The 24,950-nt window shown below is 37.4% G+C and overlaps 1 protein-coding gene across 4 annotated transcripts in view; it reads right to left on the bottom strand.

Annotated features, from left to right (window-relative positions):
* The window catches only part of IPO11 (importin 11), a 220,696-nt gene that overhangs the window by 160,308 nt on the left and 35,438 nt on the right, over positions 1-24,950 (bottom strand). For all 4 annotated transcript variants that reach the window (XM_024246853.3, XM_063724115.1, XM_054555604.2 and 1 more), the window contains exons 4-7: positions 22,531-22,603; positions 20,590-20,793; positions 6,451-6,583; positions 3,413-3,471 (exon numbers count right to left, since the gene is read on the bottom strand). In XM_024246853.3, coding sequence (XP_024102621.1) covers positions 3,413-3,471; positions 6,451-6,583; positions 20,590-20,793; positions 22,531-22,603 — 469 coding nt within the window. The remainder of the gene's footprint in view (positions 1-3,412; positions 3,472-6,450; positions 6,584-20,589; positions 20,794-22,530; positions 22,604-24,950) is intronic.

The following is a 24,950-nucleotide window of genomic DNA, read 5'->3' as shown; positions in this document are numbered from 1 at the left end:
AAACATAGAAGACATCTTTGTACCAATAAATGTTGGTGTATAAACATCATAAAAGATGTCACACACTCAATTAGCAAATGAGGTAGTCTCGTTTGTCATGAAATACTGGATGATGATGGCTTTCCTAGAAAATAATTAACTCTAGAATGCCACAATTCCTCTCTATCAAATATATTGTTCATTGACCAATTCTTGAGTTTGAGAAAATTCAACTAGGATACCATTATCTGAAGACTTAGTGCCTGAGATTTTACTTAGACAATTTCATTGTTAACATTAGAGTCAAGAGTACTCTCTCAGACTCTCAATATCCATCCACTAACTCATCAAAAAACTAGTAAACCTCTTCCTCTGTCAATTTCCTTCCTTCTCTCTGTCATTTCAGGCAGAAAATGTAAAATTCTGAATTCTCAACTGTTAAATAAAAGCTAAAAGCAGAGTAAAATGAATGTTTCCAGTCTTCCTTTATATCTTCTGGAAACGTGATGCAATACAATTAACACAATTTAATTGGGTTAAATTAATTGGCAACACAATTTAAAAAACGAAGAAAACTTCAGGATGACAACTTCACTACTGCATCATCTTCCATTTTCATACTATTTCTGTCTTTTTAAAGCATAATTGACAATAATTGATAATGAAAAGTAACAACAGAACAATGAAACAGCAAAAGGTTTCAATTATAAAAGAATTAGGTCAGCAAGATCCCTTAAGTCTCTTAAATTTATAAAAGGGTTCAATAGTCCTATTCTCCAAAGAAAGTAGAAAATTATAAAGGCCATCGATTTTAAAAGCCATCATTATCACTATGCCTGCCTTCAGAGCCCAGAATCTCACCACTGTCATGTATCGTTTCTTTAGCATCTTTTAAGCTCTCTGTTATTTTTAAGATTTTTAGGCCAGGTGTGGTGGCTCACGCCTGTAATCCCAGCACTTTGGGAGGCCGAGGCAGGTGGATCAACTGAGGTCAGGAGTTCGAGACCAGCCTGGCCAATACTGTGAAACCCCGTCTCTACTAAAAATACAAAAACTTAGCTGGGCGTGGTGGCAGGCGCCTGTAATCCCAGCTACTCAGGAGGCTGAGGCAGGAGAATCGCTTGAACTTGGGAGGCAGAGGTTGCAGTGAGCCGAGATCACGCCATTGCACCCCAGCCTGCGTGACACAGTGAGACTGTCTCAAAAAAAAAAAAAAGATTTTTATATTATTTGAAACATTGTCTTTAATTTGTTAAGATTTTATCCTCTTTCTAATTGACTGATGTACTTAATTGCTACAATAAGGCATTTATAACTGAGTAAAGGTTGACATGTGATTTATGCAAACAGAAAACTCTCAAGGGAAAGCCAAAGCTCACAAAATATCAATGACAGCCAGTGCAAACTACTATTTCACCTTATAGGAATATAAATCAAATCAATTCATTTTCACTTAAAAAAAGATAAACATAATATTCTAGTTAATATAATGAGAGTAATATTGCATATAATTCCTGAGGCTTTGACATACTGCTTCTACCATAAAGGATTTATTCATTAAACAAATAACTACTGAGCATTTACTATACAGAAAAGACTGTTCCAAGCTCCAAGTCACAGTGAATAAAACAAAGCCCCTCCCTTCATGGAATTTATACATTCTAGTTAGGGAATTGAAAAGGAGTTGTCAAGTTGGTTTCTCGAAAATCTTTTTTGGCAGCATGGCAATTAAAATGTATCTGGATTTAAATCGAGGCTTGATATTATCTTTCAGCAATTTGGTAATATGTATCAATACTGTGGAGGGGAATATGCTTAACCCAACATTTTCAATTCTAGGAATTTATCCTAAAGAGATTAGAAAATCACATAACAGTTACCCAAATGTTCACTCTATATCTTTTATCAAAAATGAAAAACTGAGAACCTATATGTCCGTCAACAGACAATTGTGTAAGTACATTATAAGAATCCTATATTAATATCTCTTTTTAAAAAAATTAGTCTACTGACACTCATCATATGAATGTACCATACAATTATTTTAAAAATAACGTGTAACAATATAACTGACAAGAGAAAAATATCTGTAATATGCTGAGTTTGTTTTTAAAATGTAAGTAAGGAAACAACATGTAAATATGATCCCATTTGTATCAAATTAAGTGAAAAGGTCTATCCAGAATAATACACATAAAATGTCTTCAAGGATATTTATAAACTTTAGCAGTATCTCTGAAGAGTAAGATTATAAATGATTTTTTAGTTTCTTTTCCTGAAATTTTTAACTTAAAAAAAAGCATGTCAATTTTCACAAAATGAAATAACCATCACATTATGATGATGTATATTATGGGTTTTAAACTCTTTTAACAATAGAACAATTACTTCAATCAAATCTCATCAATATACAAAAAATACTATTTTTTTTAATGGCTCTGGTCAAATCTAGTAGGGGAGACCCAAAGACCCAATTAGATTTGTTTTTTCCTCAACTCCTGAGCAACCCCCAAAGCAACTTACAAAAAGCAATGTTTTACCTGAGCTAAACTTACTGTGAATACTAACACAAATCTAAGTATAATAAAATGCCATTTCATTTATTAAAAAAAAAAAAAAATGCATCTAGGCCAAGCATGGCCACGCCTGTAATCCCAGAACTTTGGGAGGCCAAAGAGGGCGGATCACTTGAGGCCAGGAGTTCGAGACCAGCCTGGCAGAAATGGTAAAACCTCGTCTCTACTAAAAATACAAAAATTAGCTGGGCGTGGTGGTGTATGCCTGTAATCCCAGCGACTTGGGAGGCTGAGGCAGGAGAACTGCTTGAACCCAGGAGGCAGAGGTTGCAGAGACCCAAGATTGCACCACTACACTCCAGCCTGGGTGACAGAGCGAGACTCCGTCTCAAAAAAAAAAAAAAAAAAAAAAAGAAGATGGCTATCTACAATGAATATACATCACAACTTATGATTGATTTATTGACAAGGTTTTTCTCTCTTATATATTTATTTTTTAATTGATTGTGAAGAGCATGTATTAATGTAATGATCAGACAGAAAAAAACAAATTTATTTTAAATACATAAAAACAAAGGAAAATATTAAGTATATAAATAACTATCTACAATGTACCTAGTAATGTTATAATAGCATTCAAATTCACAGGAGTTCATTTTAATTTAAATTCAAATTAACACTCTCAATGTACCATGGCATCCTTGAGAAATATCCTGGGCCTATTTCCTCTCCTTCACACAACAGCCACTTTGACGTAGTGAAAACAGACCAGAAGTCTAAAGTCAGAATGGTAAAAAACTAGATGGTCACTTAATAAAAACTCTTCTAATTGAATGCCAAATAAAAAGAGCACTCTTTCAAACATTCAGGAAAATACCACTTTCCCAAAGTCACAGCAAATTTCTTCGATCACTTACCATCACCTCCACATTCTTATGAGGTTCCACAAATCCATTAACAGTTAACTTACGCAGCACTGAAAAGCAAAAGCAAGCTTTACTTGAATCTTATTTTATCCTACTAAAATTACAATCACAAGAAAGATTCCGAATCGCAAAACTTAATCAAGCTTGGAGGTTAATCTGGGTTAGAAAGTTAACTCCTGGTCATTTGGCTGGGAAATTAGTGGGAAAAATGGAACTAAAGTCCAGTTCTTCTAACTCACAAATGCAGTGTTCTTCTGACTTATTGTTACTACTCATGTTTCTAAAACTGGATTCCAAAATTTAGTGTAATTTATATAATTGTTAGTACTTCTTACCTGCGGTAACTGAAATTGGGAAAGTTATTTCTATTTCACAAACTTTAAGCTATGACTCAACGGTAACCAAAAAACTTCATTCAGTTTTAGGCTATATTAATGGAAATACAATTATCTCCTAAAAACGATATAAAAATTAAACCCTATTTCCAAATTTGGAATCAACTACACTGCTCAACTGTGACATTTCATGAGTAACACTGACAAACTAGCGTACACAGATTAGCAGGATAACAGATTTGAAGGCAGAGCTAGATTTAAATCCTTGCTCTATTGTCTACAGTTGTAATACTACTTTGGGCAACATTTCTCATCTCAGTTTCCTCGTCTGTAAAATGCGGTTAACAAATCCTACTTCATAGGGTTATTGATGGATTCCATGGTATATGTAAAATATAGCAATTATTTAGCAACAATAAGGATGGTGACAGTGAAAGAGACAAAATTAAAAGTTCATTCAATAAGCATTGCTATTACAGTACTAAAGAATTATACCTTAAATAGTGTTTATGAGGTCTAAAGGCAATGGATTAAACTTAGGTTTAGAATGTAGCTGTCTACTAGACCTTCGGTTTGTAAGTCTAAAGCAATGTATTAAAATTAGGTTTAGAATGTAGCTGTTTATAAGACCTTCAGTTTGAAATCATCATATGCAACTCAGAAGTTGCTGCATCATAACGATGCAGTAAGTTTTCCTCGTTTTCGTAAGGATAAAACAGAATTCAAATTGAATCCCTTATTCTGGATATGCTTTCTCACCACAAGACCTTGAGCCACAATACCTGAGAGGATCCTTTCCTTCTCCCTTCATCACCTAGTTAACTTCCACTTATCCTTTAAGATTATGGCTCAAAGATCCCTTTCTCAGGGAAATGTTTTCTGATCATATTATCAGTTATCATAACATCATAAGGCCTCTGTCACAGGTGTCACTTTAAATATATTTGTGGGATCATTTTATTAAGTCTGTCTCCCCAGTGCCAAGGACCCATAGATTTGTCAAATGAAATAATGAATGCATCTATGTCTAAAAGATACTAAACGCACATAAGTGTAAATTCAGATAGAGATTACACAAAACAAAAATTCTAGTTTGGAGTATTTCTTCATTTCAGAACAGAAACGTATAGTTACAGAACAAAATTTTCCAGGGCAGGATGTCTCTAAAAAGTTAATGTGAATCTAAGACCTTCAGATGGTGAGGTATTCAAAAGCTTAAGGCACGCAAAGATATAGTAAAGCTACACCTTTTTCGTCAGGAGTTAGGCTTTGAAATCAATAAGGTAAGAAAACCCAATAATCAAAAGAAATCTTGAAAATCTCTTAATCATTAAATATACTACTATACACACAGCTTTGTATACACAGCCTTATATCAGTTTCTGTAATTCTTTCTGAGCAAACATTTCTCTCCAATGTCTGTAATTTCTTCCTCAAGGATGTTAACAAAACCACCTCCACTCACTTTTATAACTACTTCTACAATGGATTTTATTTTTCAACAGTCCTTTAAAATCATTCAAACATTTCTTCACAGGTTTCACAAAATGTGCTGACAGTTAGGGATTTGTGCATCCATTGTCTGGTGAAAGTAAGTGATGTATTAAGGCAATGCCAAGACTGATGGGACTCCAAGGTACCAGAATGAGTATGATAAAAGAACTTATAGGTAAAACTAAAAAGAATGCAAACTGAGAGTAAGAGAGAAACTGATGCTGCCTGAGATCAAACTAAGAAAAACAAACTAGGCCAGGCACAGTGCTCATCCCTGTAATCCTATCACTTTGGGAGGTCAAGGCAGGAGGATCACTTGAAGCTAGGAGTTCAAGACCAGAAAGATGTAAAAATCAGCCTGGTGCAGTGGCATGTGCCTGTAGTCCCAGCTACTCAGGAAGCTGCAGTGAGAGGATCACTTGAGCCCAGGAGTTCAAGGTTGCAGTGAGCTATGATTATGCCACTGCACTTCAACCTGGGAGACAGAGCAAGACCCTGTCTGTCCAAAAAAACAAAAAACAAACAAACAAAAAGAACTAAAAGAGTCTTAGCAACCAGAACAGAAAGAAGACAGGGACTAGAAAAGAGAATGAGACAAATGAGTATATTTTAGAAGAAAAGGAACCTGGGAATACATTCATCAAGATAAACAGCTCAAGGAAAGTGAGATGGAGATTTATGCTAAGGGAATGCCTGCAAGCAACATATACCAAGACGCAGGCCAAGATGGCATCCTATCAAGCACCTTCTGAAATCCAAGTGAGCCTGAGGCACTAAGAAGAAAGATGGAACCTTGCCTTTCCAGGGGAAGGAGGGATGGAAGACAGTGCTCATTCCAGCCTGGAGAAAAAATTTTAGGAAAGTTGGCATGACAATGATAAGTGTAGGGGTCCAGAATGAGAAAAATAAAGTAGAAACAAAAACTAGAAGCATTTGAAAAAAATATATTCAGAGCCATGAGGCCGCAATAATGTGAACCTAACTATCCACTTCAACTTACTATATGTGCTTTCAAAAATTAGAAGGGGTAGAGGAAAAGCTACTGCCACAGAACTATAAATAAGCCCTTATCTTTCAGGGAGAAATAAACCTCTTATTTTTCCAGTGAAACTGGGAACAGAAAACCCATCTAAAGGAACTATTTGGTGACTGTTCTGAGGTATCTCATTTCAAAAATGAACATATCAAGCTTAATAGTACCTTTCAATGATAGCAGAGTTCGTTCTAATGAACTCAGAATTGCAGCTTCATTGCCAGAAGAAACTTGTTGCAGGAATGTATCTGTGTGGTGATTCCACAGAGAACAGGCAAAATTATAAATTCCAGAAGCTAACTGCAAAAAAAAGGCAACAAATTTATTCATAGTGTATTATAGATTTCAGTAATACATTAGAACTACAAAGTAATATATTTTAGTTTTACAACTAAGCACACATTTTCTGAGAGATCTGAAATAGTCAAAGAATATTTGTGGCAATGTTTCATACTTTTTTAGCCACAATGCACAGTAACACATACAGCTTACACTGGCTGCTAAATACATACAGACACACCCCTAAAATACTAGTGTCTTAAAACAATATCAATACCTCAACAAATGCCTGCATTGCAGTCTTATATATTCTATTTTTATTCTTTTTATCTCCACTAATAGGTTGCAACCTCAGTTTAAAACAATGATTTATGGACTGTCACTGAGTATGTCAGATAAATCAATATATGAAGACATACAAAGGAGAAAGCCTTCCGTGTTCTGCCAGTTCTACCCATATGGCTTTTGCACATTTAATGCCAGGAACATACAAACCACATGGTTTCTCAGTTGCTTTACTAAAGTGTGCTGATATTTAAAAACCTGACCCTCTCATTAAGAATGTAGTTAATCTCTGCCTCACACTTTGAGGCAGAACATCTTCCAGTGATATCTTCAATTTTTTCCAGGAGTTCTCGGAGCAATCCAGCTGAGTCTACATGGCTATTTACTTTAAATTAAAATTAGATAAAAGTATTTATGACTAGTTATCATCAGCGTACTTCAGAATGCTTTTTCTTACTCAAGATATAAGCATCTCATGTTGGCTAATTAAATACTATTTATAGAACAGGCATCAGAAACCAGAGCTGCAATCCTGTTAAAATCATGTTTTTATGAAAAAATCAAATTCCATTTGTTAAGTATTTTTAATGTGCCATTAAAACGGCTTCACCACATCCCCCAGGGCAACTTTGTATGTATCCACACAGAACACACAAGCTTAGCAAAGGCTTGAACCTCAGTTAATCTGAGTCTTGGCAAAACATCCTGTGATCCTCCCAGAACACAAGAGGATAGAAGGCTTGTAAGAAACTTACAAGACCATCTCCTACTCGTCTCTTTATCTCCTCCATTAGGCTATCATGAGACAGTTACTCATCACCTCTCAGGTTCTGAAGAGGTATAAGGTTTTCTGCCCTACTCCCCTTAAAATACACTGCAGAATATAAAACTACTGAGCTATATAGTCTAGAATTGGCTTCTCAGCAATTAGGCATCCCACAAGTCACATTAGAGTCATCCATCTCCTATTGTTTCTGTGTCATTCTTTCTGGTGTATGAGACAAGGCCCACAGGAAGCTGGCACCTGTAGGTGCTTCCTTTCTCTATCCAAATTAAATAATGAACTGCCTGAATCTAAAAGTGGTTCACTGTATCTTTACAAACTAAATCAGTCAGGGATGCCTTGGCCCTTCCTCATCTTGTGTGTATACTTCACAACAGGTACAATGACTACTCATTAAGCTACTTTAGCATATTCTCAAGTATATATGCAATATTTCAAAGAGTAAAATCAAACTGTTGAATCCTAATGTTTCATTATAGCCAAAATACTTTAGTGATCATTCTCTCAATTCATAGTGTTATGAAACAAACCACTGTATCATAAAAAGAGTTTGAAAGTGACATTTTCCCATGAAGTAGTATTATAGCAGAGAAGCAAACATTCACTCTGATAGAAGGGAAATAATATTTAAAAAGTGGGGGAAAAAAAAGCTTTATTTCAACAAACTTGCATGCTTTACTTATAACTTCAGTAAACCATAAAATGAAAAATGAATTCGTATTTTTCTTAGTAAGTCCTTTCAGAAAATAAAAGACTGAAATATATATCCAGAATTGAAAAAACATCTATCATCCTAAATTTTATTGTACTTACTGTGTAATACACAACATCCTAAACTTTCCCAACACATACATCATTAAAATATTTTGTCAGAAGGAAGTGAAAGAATACAAACAGAAGGATTTAGAGGCAGAAGAGGTAAGAATTCTACAAAACACCTAAAATTACATTTTAAACTAAAGTAAAATTTCTTATTGTAGCAAATATTTCAACTCCCCAAAAATGAAATCTATAGCCTTGGCTATAATTTGTAGATCCGTTTTGTACTGTGTCTTTTTGTAATAAAACAAAAACTCAAAGGGTGCCATATCCAAATTTCAAATAAGACCAAAAAACTATTATACTTTAAACCAATATCTTGCTTACAACAAAACGACATTTTGAGTAATTTTATAGCTTTTCTTTGCATCTCCTTAAAACTACCTGTTAACATTAACGTCTGTATAGATTATATTAAAATTGTTTAAAAGGACTTTATATTGAAATTTTTTGTGTCGCTATTATCTGAAGTCACTTGAACTCATTTAAAAGGTATGCTCACACCAGGCGCGATGGCTCATGCCTGTAATGTCAGTGCTTTGGGAGACTGACGCAGATGATCACTTGGGGTCAGGAGACCAGCCTGTGCAACATGGCGAAACATGGTCTCTACAAAAAGTACAAAAAAAATTAACCTGGCATGGTGGGGTGCACCTATACTTCCAGCTACTTGAGGAGCTATGGTGGGAGGATGCCAGGATGCCTTGAGCCCAGGAAGGGAAGCTGCAGTGAGCCGAGATCGCACCACTGCACTCCAGTCTGGGTGACAAAGTGAGACTCTGTCTCAAAAACAAACAAACAAACAAAAAAACAAAGAAAACAACAACAATAAAAAATAACCAGCTGGGCACAGTGGCTCACACCTGTAATCCCAGCACTTTGGGAGGCCAAGGCAGGAGGATCACAAGGTCAAAAGATCGAGACCATCCTGGCCAACACGGTGAAACCCTGTCTCTACTAAAAACACAAAAATTAGTTGGGCATGGTGGTACACATCTGTAGTCTCAGCTACTCGGAAGACTGAGGCAGGAGAATCTGGGAGGCAGAAGTTGCAGTGAGCAGAGATCTCCCCACTGTACTCCAGCCTGGCGACAGAGCAAGACTGCATCTCAAAAAAAAAAAAAAAAAAACCAAAAACAAACAAACAAAAAAAACACACATAGGCCAGGTGCGGTGGCTCACGCCTGTAATCCCAGCACTCTGGAGTACCGAGGCGAGTGGATCACCTGAGGTCAGGAGTTTGAGACCAGCCTGGCCAACAGAGCGAAACCCCGTCTCTATTACAAATACAAAAATTAGCTGGGCGTGGTAGCACGTGCCTGTAATCCCAGCTACTCGGGAAGCTGAGGCAGGAGAAATGCTTGAACCCAGGAGGTGGAGGTTGCACTGAGCTGAGATCACCCCACTGCTCTCCAGCCTGTGTAACAGAGCGAGACTCTGTCATGAAAAAATAAAAATAAAACAAATATAAGGTATGTTCAGTATATCAGTTTATCAGTGTACAAGTATTTATGTAGATAATTTTGACATAAATGGTAAATAAAGTAACATTTACAGAATAAGACATTTATTAAACCTTACCATGCACTAGTTACTACTCTCAGCACTTTACCTGTGTTAACTTATTTAATCATCACAATCTAAAAGTAGATATTATTTAATCTCCTTTTACAATAAGAAAATTAAGTGAGGCACAGAAAAGTTAAGTAACTTGCGCAAGAATAAAGAACACAGTAAAAGGAAGAGACAGGATTTGAATCCAAGGAAGGTGCTCAAAACCTGCCTTATTATCTTCTATGCTCTAATGTCTCTTAATACAATAACTAACAATTAACTGCATTGTATAAAAGAGATAAACATTTTTGGTATAACTAAGTTCTGTTTAAACTTTTTTTTTCTTTTTGAGACAAAGAGTCTCACTCTGTTGCCCAGGCTAGAGTGCAGTGGCGCGATCACGGCTCACTGCAGCCTCAATCTCCTGGGCTCAAGCAATCCCCTCACCTCAGCCTCCTGAGTAGCTGGGAGTACAGGGGTACACCACACCAGGTTAATGTATATATTTATTTTTATTTTTTGTAGAGATAGGGTCTCACTATGTTGCCCAGCTTGGTCTCAAACTCCTGGGATCAAGTGATCCTCCTGCCTCAGCCTCCCAAAGTGCTGGGATTACAGGCATAAGCCACCATGCCTGGCCCTGTTTAAACCTTTTGATATCAAAATATGAAGTACACCCTGGGCATGGTATCTCACAACTGTAATCCTAGCACTTTGGGAGGCTAAGGCAAGAGGATCACTTGGGGTCAGGAGTTGAAGACCCACCTAGGCAACAAAGTAAGACCCTTTTTCTACAAAATGTTTCTTAACAAATTAGCTGGACATGGTGGCACATGCCTGTAATCTCAGCTACTTGCAAGGCTGAAGTGGGAGGATCATTTGAACCCAGGAGTTCAGGGCTACAGTGAGCTATGATCACACCACAGCACTCCAGCCAGGACAAGAGTGAGACACTGTCTCTAAAAATAAATTGAATGTTTTTCTTATATATACACATATATTCATATACATATAAGTAATATATGTGTGTAAATTAGAACTAGTCCCATTCACTAGTCGTAAGAGCCATAGACCTTTTATCTAATTCTCAATACCCTCCACTACCACAACATGCCAGACTCACTGAAAAAAAAAAAAAGGATGGTGACAGTAACTATTCCCTAGTTCCTCAATTAAAAGTAAGATTAAGCTTGAAAAAGAAAAAAAAGAGTCAGTCAAATAAAACATGGCACAGGCTCAAGAAAGAAAACATTAAGGGAGAATTTGCCACCCTACATAACCACATATTTTGAAATTATGTCAGATTTTTCTACAGTATTTTATACTGGCTGGGCACAGTGGCTCATGCCTGTAATCCCAGCTACTCAGGAGGCTGAGACAGGAGGATTGCTTGAGCCCAGGAGCTCGAGGTTGCAGTGAGCTATGAGTGTACCATTGAACTCTAGCTTGGGAGACAAAACCCTGTCTGTAAAAAATAGAAACAGTATTTTTTTTAATAATGGTAGCAAAGGGGCAAAACTGTTCTTTTTTTTTTCAGGCATTACTTCTGTTACCAGAAGAAAATCTCTTTGCAGAATTCTACCACTTGCATACACACAACGCAAATCACAGGAGACATATTAAACATAAAATCCTCCCCACTCACCTACAAAACAAAGCATAAAAAGTACCAAAGAAAATCTCTGAATACTATACCAAAGGTTGTTACTGTGACAAGATTGAATAAAAGGAAGCATTTAAACATGGTGGAACCAAAGTCATTAAAATAAAATTCTATTCTGTTCCACAAAATCATCTCCTTTTCTATTTATCATTTGACTCTAAAAATGTGTTAGAAAGTTCAGTAATTCAGGTAGTCAAAGATTGCACTCTATTTCACCTTAAGCAACTTTCAATTTTGAAATTTTCATCCCTACTTCTCACAAAAATAAATAAGATTTATAGATATTAATGGCAAAGTTAGATCTTGATCTATTAATTAATTCTTCCCTTTTTCTGTCCCTAGAAAGTAATACTTAATATGAGAGAACTACAGGCTAAAACATCTCAAATCTGAAAACCCGAAGTATTTGCTTCAAAATCCTTAACTTTGAATACCAGCACGATGCTCAAGGGAAATGCTCACTAGAGTGTTTCAATTTTCAGATTTTCACATTTGAGATGTTCAACATAAGTATAATGTAAATATTACAAAATCTGAAAAAAATCTGAAACATTTCTGTTCCCAAACATTGCAGATAAGAAGTACTTAACCTGTACTTTAAGGACTACAGATACAAAAAGCACATAAGATGCCTGGCACACAGCAGGTATTGCTAAATGAAGCCATATAGCATTTGAGACAGAAATTTAAAAAGAAACAATTGTATGGAAATTTAAAAACAAAAACCTAATAGTTAAGGACATCAGGCATTTCTTCAAGTTCCAATTCAAGACTCTAGCTAGCCTACGAAAGGTCTCTACACAAATGGCTGGAATGAAGAAGCAATAGCACTATCTTTCGACAAACAGCCTCTCCTTGACCAAACTTTAGTTAGGCTTTTCTGTATCTTTGTTCTAACTAGGCTTCTATTTTTGGACTTCCAAAATGTCTGTTCTTTGCGTCACCCAATTTTAGCAAGAAATCTTGCTATGTTGGTTTAGCCAGAATCCCCTATCCTTGACATCTGATATCATCAATATCTAATCAGGTTGCTTTCGGCAAGAATCCTATTAGGTCAGTTTGGCCAGGAACTCCCTCTCATTCCTGATGATTCTTTTTAGTAATTTTCCATCCTCTCAACCCCCCACCCCGCCAACTTCCCACCCTTTCCATCCCTGCTCCTTGGCAATAAATTCCCACTTTTCCTTATATTCAGAGTTGAGCACAATTTCTCTCCCCTACTGCAAAACCCCACTGCAGTAGTCCCATCTGAATAAAGTCTGTCTTATCATCCTTTACAAGTGTTTGAAAAGTTTTTCTTTAACACCTTTCAGCCCTTTACCTTTCAGTAAAAGCAGGGAGAGAGATAAAGAAAGAAGAAACAACAGGAATAAAGAAGAAACCACAGGAAGTAACCATTGCCAACTAATATATTCACAAGCCCTGAATACCTCCTATCTGCTCCAGAAAACACCAACTGATACATGCTTACAGAAGGCTCAGCTGGAAAAGAGTAAATAATAAAGCAACCAAGTAGGAGAAATAAAAATTTTTTTTCTACATGTGCTTCTAAAAAATGTGGAGGGGGGAAGGAATATTCAGTGAGACAATATGCAAATAAACTGTTTAATGAAACATGTTAGGTACTAGTTCATGAAACCCCCAAATACTTAACATTTTCTATTTCTAAGCCAGAAGAAACAGTGCCACCTACTGACTGCTTAGTGGCTGTAACTGAGAAGCCCAAAGCCTTGACTCCAAAGTATCAAAAGCTAACCATTACACACTAAGTATTTTAGCATTTCAAATATTCTTAAACTTTTTTAGCCTCAGAATTGTTGTCTTCATAATTTTCCCTTAAGAAACATTAGCACCAAAAAAGTTTTACATCAAAGTTCACGTATTAAATAATTCATCACTAATACTGAGACAAAAAATATTCGCTATAGATGCCAAAATCTGCTTAGCCTGAACCTAATCAGCAAGGTATATAATCAACAAATGTAGAAGGCAGGGCATCCTACAAGACAACTAATCTAGTTTTTTTTAACAAGTCAATGGCATTTTTAAGGGGGAGAGGGAGGAAGTCAATACTATTCAAAATTAAAAGATTTGTAAAAGACATGTCAAATGCACCTTATTCATTTTTCTGGCTCAAGCCACTTGTAAAAATGTGTTTGAGAACAATCTAGAAAACTGGATAAAAGTATTAAATGATATTAAATCACTTTTTACTTCCTCAGGATGATAAAAGTTAAATACTTAAAAAATAAATCTATCTTTTCACAGATAAATGTTAAAGAATTTAGTTAAAAAAATTTAAATTCCTTTAAAATAGCTCAAAAAAAGTCAGAAAGCAAAAACAGCAAAATGTTGACTATTAGATCTAGGTAATAGTTACATGGCAGTTAATATTTTTCTTTACTTTTCCATGTTTTTAAAATGTATTCTCAATTTTAAAAACACCTGTATTCTTAACAATAACTAAAAAGGTTATTTTAGTAATAATCCGTTTTTTTGTTAGTAAGGCTTAAGTAGGCCGGGTACAGTGGCTCAGGCCTGTAATCCCAGCACTTTGGGAGGCCAAGGCTGGCAGACCATAAGCTCAGGAGTTCGTGACCAGCCTGGCCAATATGGTGAAACCCCCGCCTCTACTAAAAATACAAAATTAGCCAGGCATGGTGGCACACGCCTGTAGTCCCAGCTACTTGGGAGGCTGAGGCAGAAGAATTGCTTGAACCCGGGAGGCGGAGATTGCAGTGAACCGAGATTGCGCCACTGCACTCCAGCCTGGGTAACAGAGCAAGACTCTCTCAAAAAAAAAAAAAGGCTTAAGTATAAATTTGCTTCCAATTAACTATGACATAGATATATATTAAATTACCAAAATGTATCAAGCCAGAAGCTTTAGTAGGTACAAGATCTATCTCAAAAGCAATTTCCAGCCAAACTGCTGATGTCTCTCAACTAATATTTAGTTGATTCACCCTCCTTGGCCTCCCAAAGTGCTGGGATTACAGGCATGAGCCACCGCGCCCGGCCGGCATTTATCTATTGAATAAATTTTACTGCACTGTAAATATCTTACAGGCTGGAGCTACACCATGGAAGTGGCGCCTTGGCATTCTCAAATTTAATATTCATAATTTCAATTATTTGGAAATTTCCCCTAAGGACCACATTATGAAGTCTTAAGTTGACAAGGAGTAAGTCTGCAAGTCTCTGCTATGAGGATGAGTGATCAATCTTACACTAACCAACCCATCTCAAAGCAGCTATGCAGTTCTCCTTTGTTTAGAAAATATAGTAATTCATCACGATGACCTTCTGAAGTATTGTAACTTGACTTCACCTTGCCACACAGCATTCTTTTACCCTTATCATCCAAATAATTCATGTGTTGTTTAGCAGAAACACTATTATGTTTTAGACACATGGTCTAACTCTGTCTTCAAGGCTAGTACAATCATATATCACTACAGCCTCAAACTCCTAGGCTTAAGTGATCCTCCCACCTCAGCCTCCCAAGTAACCAGAATGACATACATACACCACCACGCCTAATTTTTTTATTTTTTGTAGAGGTAGGATCTCACTATGTTGCCTAGACTGGTCTCAAACTCCTGGCCCCAAGGATCCTCCCACCTCAGCTTTCCAAAGTGCTGGGATTACAGGCATGAGTCACCACGCCCAGCCTAAGAGAACATTATTCATCATAAACCTTTCAGCTTTTAAAATTCAGCTAAGTTTTAGCCATGACCATAATAACAATATAAAAATGCAATATAGTTTTGTTTTCTTCCATGGCAGATATATTCCCCACCCCCGCCCCCCAGAGACAGAGTCTTGCTCTGTTGCCCAGGCTAGAGTGCAGTGGTGTGATCTCGGCTCACTGCAACCTCCGCCTCCCGGGTTGAAGCGATTCTCCTGCCTCAGGCTCCCCAGCAGCTAGGATTACAGGCACCCGGCTAATTTTTGTATTTTTAGTACAGACGGAGTTTCACCATGTTGGCCAGGCTGGTCTTGAACTCCTGACCTAATGATCCACCTGCCTCAGCCTCCTAAAGTGCCAGGATTACAGGCGTGAGCCACCGCACCCGGCCCCATGTCAGATTTTAATAGCTTACTAAATGGGGGGTTGCATTCTTCCACATGAACTGTCAAGAGACTACTAATTCTGTCTTCTGTCTCCCACGATATTGTACATATCTCTTGTACACAGTCAGCATTCAATAACTGTTGAGTGACTGTTAGACTGAAGTAAAAATTTAAGATTAATCCCTAATATCCAGGCCGGGCACGGTCATACGCGCCCTGTGGTCCCAGCTACTTGGGAGGCTGAGGTAGGAGGATTGCTTGAGCCTAGGAGGTTAAGGTTATAGACACCTATGTTTGTGCCACTGAACTATGCAGCATACACTTTTGTGTGTTACACATCGTGATTCGGGGACATTATTTAGTTTAACATACTTACAACTTCATTACAATTGCTACCTGTACCTTAAATTTCCTTATTTTTAGTGACTTTGGATTTTAACTGTGGTTAATGTTCATTTTATTATATTTAGGTTTATATGTAAAGGCATACTGTTTTATAGAAAATGAATTCCTGGCTGGGCATGGTGGCTCACGCCTGTAATCCCAGCATTTTGGGAGGGTGGATCATCTGAGGTCAGGAGTTGCAGACCAGCCTGGCCAACATGGCGAAACCCCATCTCTACTAAAAATACAAAAATTAGCCAGGCATGGTGGCATGCACCTGTAAACCCAGCTACTAGGGGGGGCTGAACCTGGGAGGTGGAGGTTGCAAGTGAGCCAACGAGACCCCTTATCGAAAAAAAGAAAATGAATTCCTGGCCAGGCACAGTGGTTCACGCTTGTAATCCCAGCACTTTGGGAGGCTGAGACAGGTGGATTGCTTGAGGCTAGGAGTTTCAGGCCAACCTGGGCAACATGATGAAACCCTGTCTCTACTAAAAATACAAAAATTAGCTGGGCATGGTGGCGCATGTCTGTGTCTGTAATCCTAGCTACTCAGGAGGCTAAGGAACAAGAATTGCTTGAAGCTAGGAAGCAAAGGTTGTAGTGAGCCAAGACAGCACCTCTCTCTCTCTCTCTCAAAAAAAAAAAAAGAATTCCTTGTGTCAAATCAAGCTCAATTTTGTTACTGCAAAACAATTTGCTCTCAACTTCTGATTTTGTAATTTGTCACCCCTCAAAAGAACTTATTTTAACATAGAGGAGGAAAGGGTATAACAATTGTTGAGACACACTGAGCCGCAGGTAGCAATTTTAAGTGTACCCTGTGCACTACACTTTGCTATAGCAACCAGCTCAACCATGAGCTTAATTTTTTTTTCTTCTTTTGAGACACTCTCTCTCTGTCATCTAGGCTGGAGTGTAGTGGCGCAATCTCGGTTCACTGCAGCCTCCACCTCCTGGGTTCAACTGATTCTCCTGCCTCAGCCTCGTGAGTAGCTGGGATTACAGGTGTGTGCCACCATGCCCAGCTAATTTTTTTTGTACTTTTAGTAGAGACAGAGTTTCACCATGTTGCCCAGGCTAGTCTCGAACTCCCAACCTCAGGTGATCTGCCCACCACGACCTCCCAAAGTGCTGGGACCACAGGCGTGAGCCCAGCCCTTACATTTTTTTATGTAGGAAACTAATTTGATACTTGAGGACCATCTTTGCATCTTCCTTTATTATTAAAAGGAAGATTTTCCATGCTTCAGATTAACAAAATAATAGGCACAGCTGTATTAACTAGCAAAATTGCTCTTTATAATAATGTCTTCCCATATATGCTACCTTCAATTAACTACACATCTTATACCTCAACTGCATTAGACAGGATACCCTTCCTAGTCCCTACTATAGTCCCTATCTCCAGGTTCAGCTGCTCCACTCCAAAATAAAAAGTGCTAATCTGAATTTTTTCCACGTATCTCTAGCTTTGACTAATCTCTCAGAAATCCTGCTTTTTGAAGTTTTGCACTATATCACTCTGAAATCCAGCAGGCATCTAATAAGTCTCCTATTCTATTGTTCATTCACTTAACAGTTATTGAGCATCAATCATTATGTGTACTCTTTTAGACTATGCAGTAGGATGACAGCAATAAAAGCTACACTGTAGTGAATCGGAGAAAAATAAGTCAACAATTACAAGTCAGCACAAGGTGATAACTACTACACTGAAAGTAACTACAAGATGCTAATTAAGCATATACTTCTTTCTATATGGAGAAGAACTAGCCTCATACTACAAAAAAAAAACAAGCAAGAAGCTAACTCACACAAGCTATCCAGCTTAAGGTCCTGATTATCTCCACAATCTGTGGAGATTGCCTCAACTAAATATAAAGTATACCTGTAAGGCAACGTATTAGAGAGTAAACTTTGATAAAGTTGAAATAGGAATTAAAACTTTTATAGACTGGTAACCTTTAATAACAGTTAACTGTAACCAAGAATCTTCTGGACAATTGATTTTGAGACTCTCCCCAACAAAAAAGTAAGTCCTAGAAGTGAAGGGTTTGAGGTGAGGATAAAACAGAGGAAAAGGAAAAACAATTTCACAGAAAGACTTGAGTGAGTAAACGGTCCATTTCCTTAGTCCTTGCTAGAAATCAAGCAAAAGTGAAAAGGATTTGAAAAACAACCTTAGACTATCAAAAATAATTTATCTTACACACAACATCCTAGGATGAACATAAGACTGGCTATTTATTTATTTATTTAGTTTTTTTTTTGTTTTTTTTTTTTTTTTTTGAGATGGAGTCTCGCTCTGTCACCCAGGCTGGAGTGCAGTGGTGCAATCTCGGCTCACTGCAAGCTGCACCTCCCAGGTTCACGTCATTCTCCTGCCTCAGCCTTCTGAGTAGCTGGGACTACAGGTGCGTGCTACCACGCCCAGCTATTTTTTTTTTTTTTGTATTTTTAGTAGAGATAGGGTTTCACCATTAGCCAGGATGGTCTCGATCTCCCGACCTCGTGATCCACCCGCCTCAGCCTCCCAAAGTGCTGGGATTACAGGCGTGAGCCACCATACCCGGCCAAGACTGGCTATTTAAACCCATTGAGTTAAAAATTAAAAGGACACAATGTGGTCTGACGTAAACTTTGGTGTATATAAAAATTCTATGGGGAGCATGTTAAAAATGCAAATTGCCAAGCCGTATCCTCAAAGTGAGGATTCCAAAGGTGTGGTTCAGAAATCTCTCAGTCTGTGTATAACAGATTGAAAACGAATGTTTTTGACATGGAAGACAGCTCAAGGTTATACACTGCTCTTCCCACCCCCTTCCCTAGCCCATACTCAAACAAGAGGCTCCACACTGTGAGTCCAAGACAAAATTGAGTCCTCAGAACAAAAAGTTGGCCAATTCTTTGTGAAAGAATAAAGGCAACATAAAAAGACGAGGACAAGTATTTTCTTCTAGAACTCTCTCTTCACTTGGCTCCTCCATTACATCCCTTCTCTTCCACATGCTTCATATTCTTCACTGATTCCTTTCCACATTATAGGACTAGGCTGTCTCCTTCTTTAAGAATGAAGCATCTTTAATCATGGACCGTGAAGTAGAGACCAGAGCAAAAGTCAGAAGGAGGTCTAGGAAAAGCTGCTTAAGACCACATGCTAAATTCAAAAGTAAAAGGAACTCTGGAAGCTCCCAAGGAAAAGCCTGCTAATTTAGGGAAAAGCATGAGCAATATTTAAAGTACATTTAGAGGAGAAAAAGAAAGAAGAAAAATCTTTCTACAAAACACCATGTCACCCTCTTCTTTTTTGGAGGGCAGCATAATTCAGAACAGACTTGAAATAGTTTCTTGAGCCCTATCATGTGACCGTATAATAAGACTTAAAATTATATACCTTTAATTTCTCTACAATTACAGAAGGTAACAAAGAACACTGTTAAAAATACTTTAAAGCATGGGTAACACAGTGAGACTTCATCTCTAAAAAAAATTTAAAAACCATCTGGGCGTGGTGGCGTGTACCTGTAGTCCTAGCTACTCGTGAGGCTGAGGTAGGAGGATGGTTTGAGCCAAGGAGGTCAAGGCTGTAGTGAGCTATGATCATGCCACTGTACTACACCCTGGGTGACAGAACAAAACCCTGTCTCAAAACACGCGCGCACACACACACACAACCAAAAACAGAACAAAACCCTGTCTCAAAACACACATACACACACACACATGAACCCAAAACCAAAAAAAAAAGGTACAAAAAACCTGATAAAAGGCTGTCACTCCCTACTTATGTCAAACTCCTTCCTATATCTGCCCTACATCCTTCAATTACCCAGACATATCAATTCTTCTCCTAAATGTCAACTCTATGCCCAGCTAATTGTTCCCTTTACCACAGCTTCATTTAAGAGACGTATCATCTCATCTGAACTACTTCCTTTGCCTCAAACTGATCTCCTTGCCTTCAGAGTGTATCCAACAACCAATCCGCCTCACTGGCAACTAAGTGATCTTTTTATTCATATCATTGCCCAGCTTAAATTGAGAAAGAATTAAGTCTTTCAAAAAACATCAACAGAAGTAAAACTATAGTCATGTTTTTTTTACAAGTAGCACAATTTTCTTTTTTTTTTTTTTTTTTTTTTTTTTTGAGACAGAGTCTCACCCTGTCGCTCAGGCTGGAGTGCAGTGACACAATCACGGCTCATTGCAACCTCCACCTCCTGGGTTCAAGCGATCGTTCTGCCTCAGCCTCCTGAGTAGCTGGAACCAAAGGCACGTGCCACCACGTCCGGCTAATTTTTGTAGTTTTTAGTAGAGACGGGGTTTCACCATGTTGGCCAGGCCTGACCTCGTGATCCACCTGCCTCGACCTCCCAAAGTGCTGGGATTACAGGCATGAGCCACCACGCCCGGCCACACAATTTTCATAATCAAATTTAACTATGTGAAATCACTTACATCATAAAATAGTTTTCTATCAGCAGCAAGTCGTTTAGATGCCAGTGTCTTGGTAACATGATAGAAGGTAAGTAATGCTCTGTGCTGTCGAAGATCATCCTGGACTTTAACAGACTCTATAAGAGTGGGAATTAGTTCAGGCCACTGTCTGGGACAATCCAATCTAGCAACTTTTGCAATCAGCACTGCAATCTGAGTTGCAATCTGAAAGGAAAAAATTAAACAAATGGAATCAAGGCAATAGATAAGGAATGCATTCACGGTGAAAAATCACCTTGTTAATTATACATTTGACAAAAATGAATACGATTTCACTGAATGACTGCTTTAACAGTGGTTCTCAAAGTGTGGCCCATGGACCCCTGGTAGAACTAAGACCCTTTCTGGGACCCATGAGATCCTCCTTTACCCAATTATCTGTCAGTGTGAAACGAGGTTTTCTTCATATAACGTCCACCATGTATCACAACAGAGTAAATGAAGAAGTAGATATGAAAACCTAGATGTCTCCCCTTAAATAGCCAGACCCTAAAAATGCAAGCCAATGCCACCTTTCTCACTAAATTTTTATTGTTTTGGAAATAGCTACTATTGCTCATTTCCAAAACTGCCACGTTGACGAGTATTTTATTTTTTACACTAATATTTTTAAGTTTCTCAGTTTTAATTTATAATACAGTAAATATCAACAGATATAACTCTTTAAGGTCTTCAATTTTAGCAGTATAACAAGATCCTGTGACCACAAAGTTTAGGAATCCTGACCTAAAAGTAGAAAGAAACGCCAAATATTGGGCATTTAAATAATGATATTTCTACATATCAGTGTTTCCCAAATGCTAGCTGAAAGAACAACTAGGCAGTTGTTCACTGCTCAGTAACACAAACCCCTCCCTAATCACCTCCTGCCCCATTAAAGGTAACTCCGTTTTTCTCCATTATGCTTCAGCTCCTTTGTCAAGAAAGAGCAAAGAACTGAGATCATTTAAACAGGTCAAAATAAAACTGTATTAGAAATACTGCCAAATACAATTGTGCTTTAATAGCTCAATTTTAAAAATCAAGCATAACCAAGTATTATCTTGAAAAAACTTAAGAATTATTGTACCTATAAGCAAAACTTATTTTATTCTTAGAAGAAAGACCTCAATATAAAAAAAAGATAAAACTGTACATAATTTACTATCTAGCTGCCACAGAATAGTAGGAATTGAAAATGTGATGGATGCAACCAATAGAAAAAACCTGAAGCCATTCTGAGTTGTTGTTTTTTTTTTAAATGGTGGGGAAGATAATCTAAAAATTATAATCATTAAAATTAATTCTTGCGCAGTAAGACTACAAATATAACCATGTATCACTTAACAACAGAGATACGTTCTGAGAAGTGTGTCATTAGGCAACTCTGTGGTTGTGTGACTATCACAGAATGTATAATAATCGTATGTGCTATACTTTTGTGAGACTAGCAGCAGTGCAGTAGGTTTGTTTACACCAACATCACCACAAACTAATGGGTAATAAATTCATGGCACCACAATATTAGGACAGCTATGATGTCAATGGGTGAGAATTTTTCAGTTCCATTATAATCCTGTGGGACCACGATTATATATGCAGCCCACTGTTGTCCAAAATAACATTAGGCATCACATGACTATATAGAGAGATTTGGTTTAAATACAGGCTCATAAAATGAGAAAGCTGAAAAGTATACAAGTATACCTTAAAATGACTTCTGGGCTTTAAATAATAACCAAAGCTAATCAAAACTATTCAACGCTACAAATAGATCTCAAAATTTAAAAATAAATAAAAACATCACAAATGAAAATAGTATAATAGTGATATTTTTATTTTTCATTTTAATGCCAGAATATAAAATTACTTTGGAAAAGCAGTACAAATAAAAAGAAAAATTAGCATTCATTTCTCACTAACCTGGTTTATTGGTTCATTGAAGTTGGTGATGAGCCCTGCACGCAGAGTAGTTTTCTCCTCCTCTGAGAGAGCACTGTAAAAAAAAATATATATTGATTATGCAAAAGAATGCCACCTAATAATAAATGTAGGTAAGCACTACTGTAAATTTTAATAATAAAAAGCCTTTCAAACATGTGTCTCTGATTGGTTTTTGTAAATAAAAAGGATTATTTCCATTACTTGTATATCGGCACTACTGTGAACTTTAACAATAAAAAGTCTTCTAAACAACTGTCCCTAATTGGTTCTGGTAAATGAATAAGATTATTTCTATTACTTGTACACTGGCACATCAGATAAGTCGGAAGCATAAAATTCCTTCACAATTGAATAAATGGGAAGCACCACACAGTAAGCAAGAGGAAATAAGACAAATCCAGGTCATTAATATATTTGATGTTCACTTTTATTGATGTAAAAATAGTTGCCTACAAAAAAAATAGAAGGCTAAAAAAATCTATACAAGTAAATATTGCCACTCCATTGGCTTCTTTCATAAAATCTGTGTGAGATTATTCTATGGGGCAAGAGATTCAGAATCAGGGAATATCTGGGATGGGCGACTTATTAGAAATCAACTAGCTTAAACCTTTCATTTTAAACATCTCTGAAAAGAATAAACACAATACTAATAATTTTGACTGCATATGAGAAAGGAAAATAGAAAGCTACTGGACAGGAAAGGAGAACACTACTGTATAAGACTGTATACATGTTGAATACACACGTATGAATGTGTTGTTAATTTTAAAATTAAGGCCAGGCACAGTGGCTCAGGCCTGTAATACCAGCACTTTGGGGAGGCCAATGCAGAAGGATTGCTTGAGCCCAAGAAGTCAAGGCTGCATTGAGCTATGACTGCACCACTGCACTCCAGCCTGGGCAACAGAACAAGTCCTTGTCTCTTAAATATTTTTTTAAATAGTAAACACACATGAAATTTTAATGCCTCATTTTAAGGTTTTCCATTCTGGGTATCAGAATTAAATTAATTAAATTAAATTAAAGCTCACAACAACAACAGCATTAAAGACAAGAGGGATTACACAGAATTAACGTATTGCTACAAGGTTCTGGCATTAACTAGAAAAAGTAAAGGGCCAGCCGTCATGGCTCATGCCTGTAATCCCAATCCTATGGAAGGCTGAGATAGAAGGATTGCTTGGGGCCAGGAGTTCAAGATAAGCCTGGGCAACATAGCAAGATCCCATCTCTACAAAAAATTAAAACTAAAAAAAATTAGCAGAACATGGTGGCATACACCTGTAGTCTGAGGTACTCAGGAGGCTGAGACAGGAGGATTTCTTGAGCCCAGCAGTTCGAGGCTGCAGTGAGTTATGATTGTGCCACTGCATTCCAGCCTGGGCAATGGAGCAAGACCCTGTCTCTAAAAACAAAACAAAACAGTTTTTTTTTTTAAAAGTAAAGTACTAATACAAGAATATCAAGGGTCCATGTTATAATCACTTAAGTAATGAAAACATACTAAACGTTTTAGAGTAAAATTGAGTAATAAAAAATGTCTTGAATATAGTTGTCCTCCTTTACTTTCCATGGTTTCAGTAATCTACCATCAATGAAGTAGATTCAACGAATGGAATGGAAAATTCATAGGTTTTGAATAGCACAGCATCCTGAATAGCATGATGAAATCTCATGCTGTCCTGCCCTGTCTGGCCTGGGACATGAATTATTCCTTTGTCAAGCACACCCATGCTGTACATGCTACCTGCCCACTAGACATCTAGTAGCTATCTTGTTATCAGACTGAAAAAAAAAAACATACTAAATACAGGACTCAGGACTATCTGCAGTTTCAGGCATCCACTGGGAGTCTTGGAACCTATCACCTGCAGATAAGGAGAAACTACTGTAATCCAAAGTAAAGCAAGAAAGAAAAAAAAGGGAACAAATATCAAGACATACAGAAAACAAAGTGTGAGGCTGGACACAGCAGCTCACGCCTGTAATCCCTACACTCTGGGAGGCCGAGGCAGGAAGATCACTTGAGGCCAGGAGTTCAAGACCAGCCTGGACAACATGGTAAAACCCTGTCTCTACTAAAAATACAAAATTTAGCTAGGTATGGTGGCGCACGCTTGTAATCCCAGCTACTCGGGAAGCTGAGGCATGAGAACTGCTTGAATCTGGGAGGCAGAGGCTGCAGTGAGCTGAGATGGTGTCACTGTATTCCAGCCTGGACAACAGAGCAAGACTCTGTTTTGAAAAAAAAAAGAAAAAGAACAAAGTGTGGGTAGATTTAATCTCAATATATTAGTAATTACATTAAGTACAAATGGGCATAATACCAAAATTAAAAGACATTTATGATAAAATTGGATGAAAAAACAAATCCAAAGCCGAGCGTGGTGGCTCAT

The sequence above is a fragment of the Pongo abelii genome, chromosome 4 (genome assembly GCF_028885655.2).
Source record: "Pongo abelii isolate AG06213 chromosome 4, NHGRI_mPonAbe1-v2.0_pri, whole genome shotgun sequence".
In the NCBI taxonomy this organism is placed as follows: domain Eukaryota; kingdom Metazoa; phylum Chordata; class Mammalia; order Primates; family Hominidae; genus Pongo; species Pongo abelii.
The sequence above is the reverse complement of the archived record's forward strand: the minus strand, read 5'-3'. Positions and strand labels throughout refer to the sequence as shown.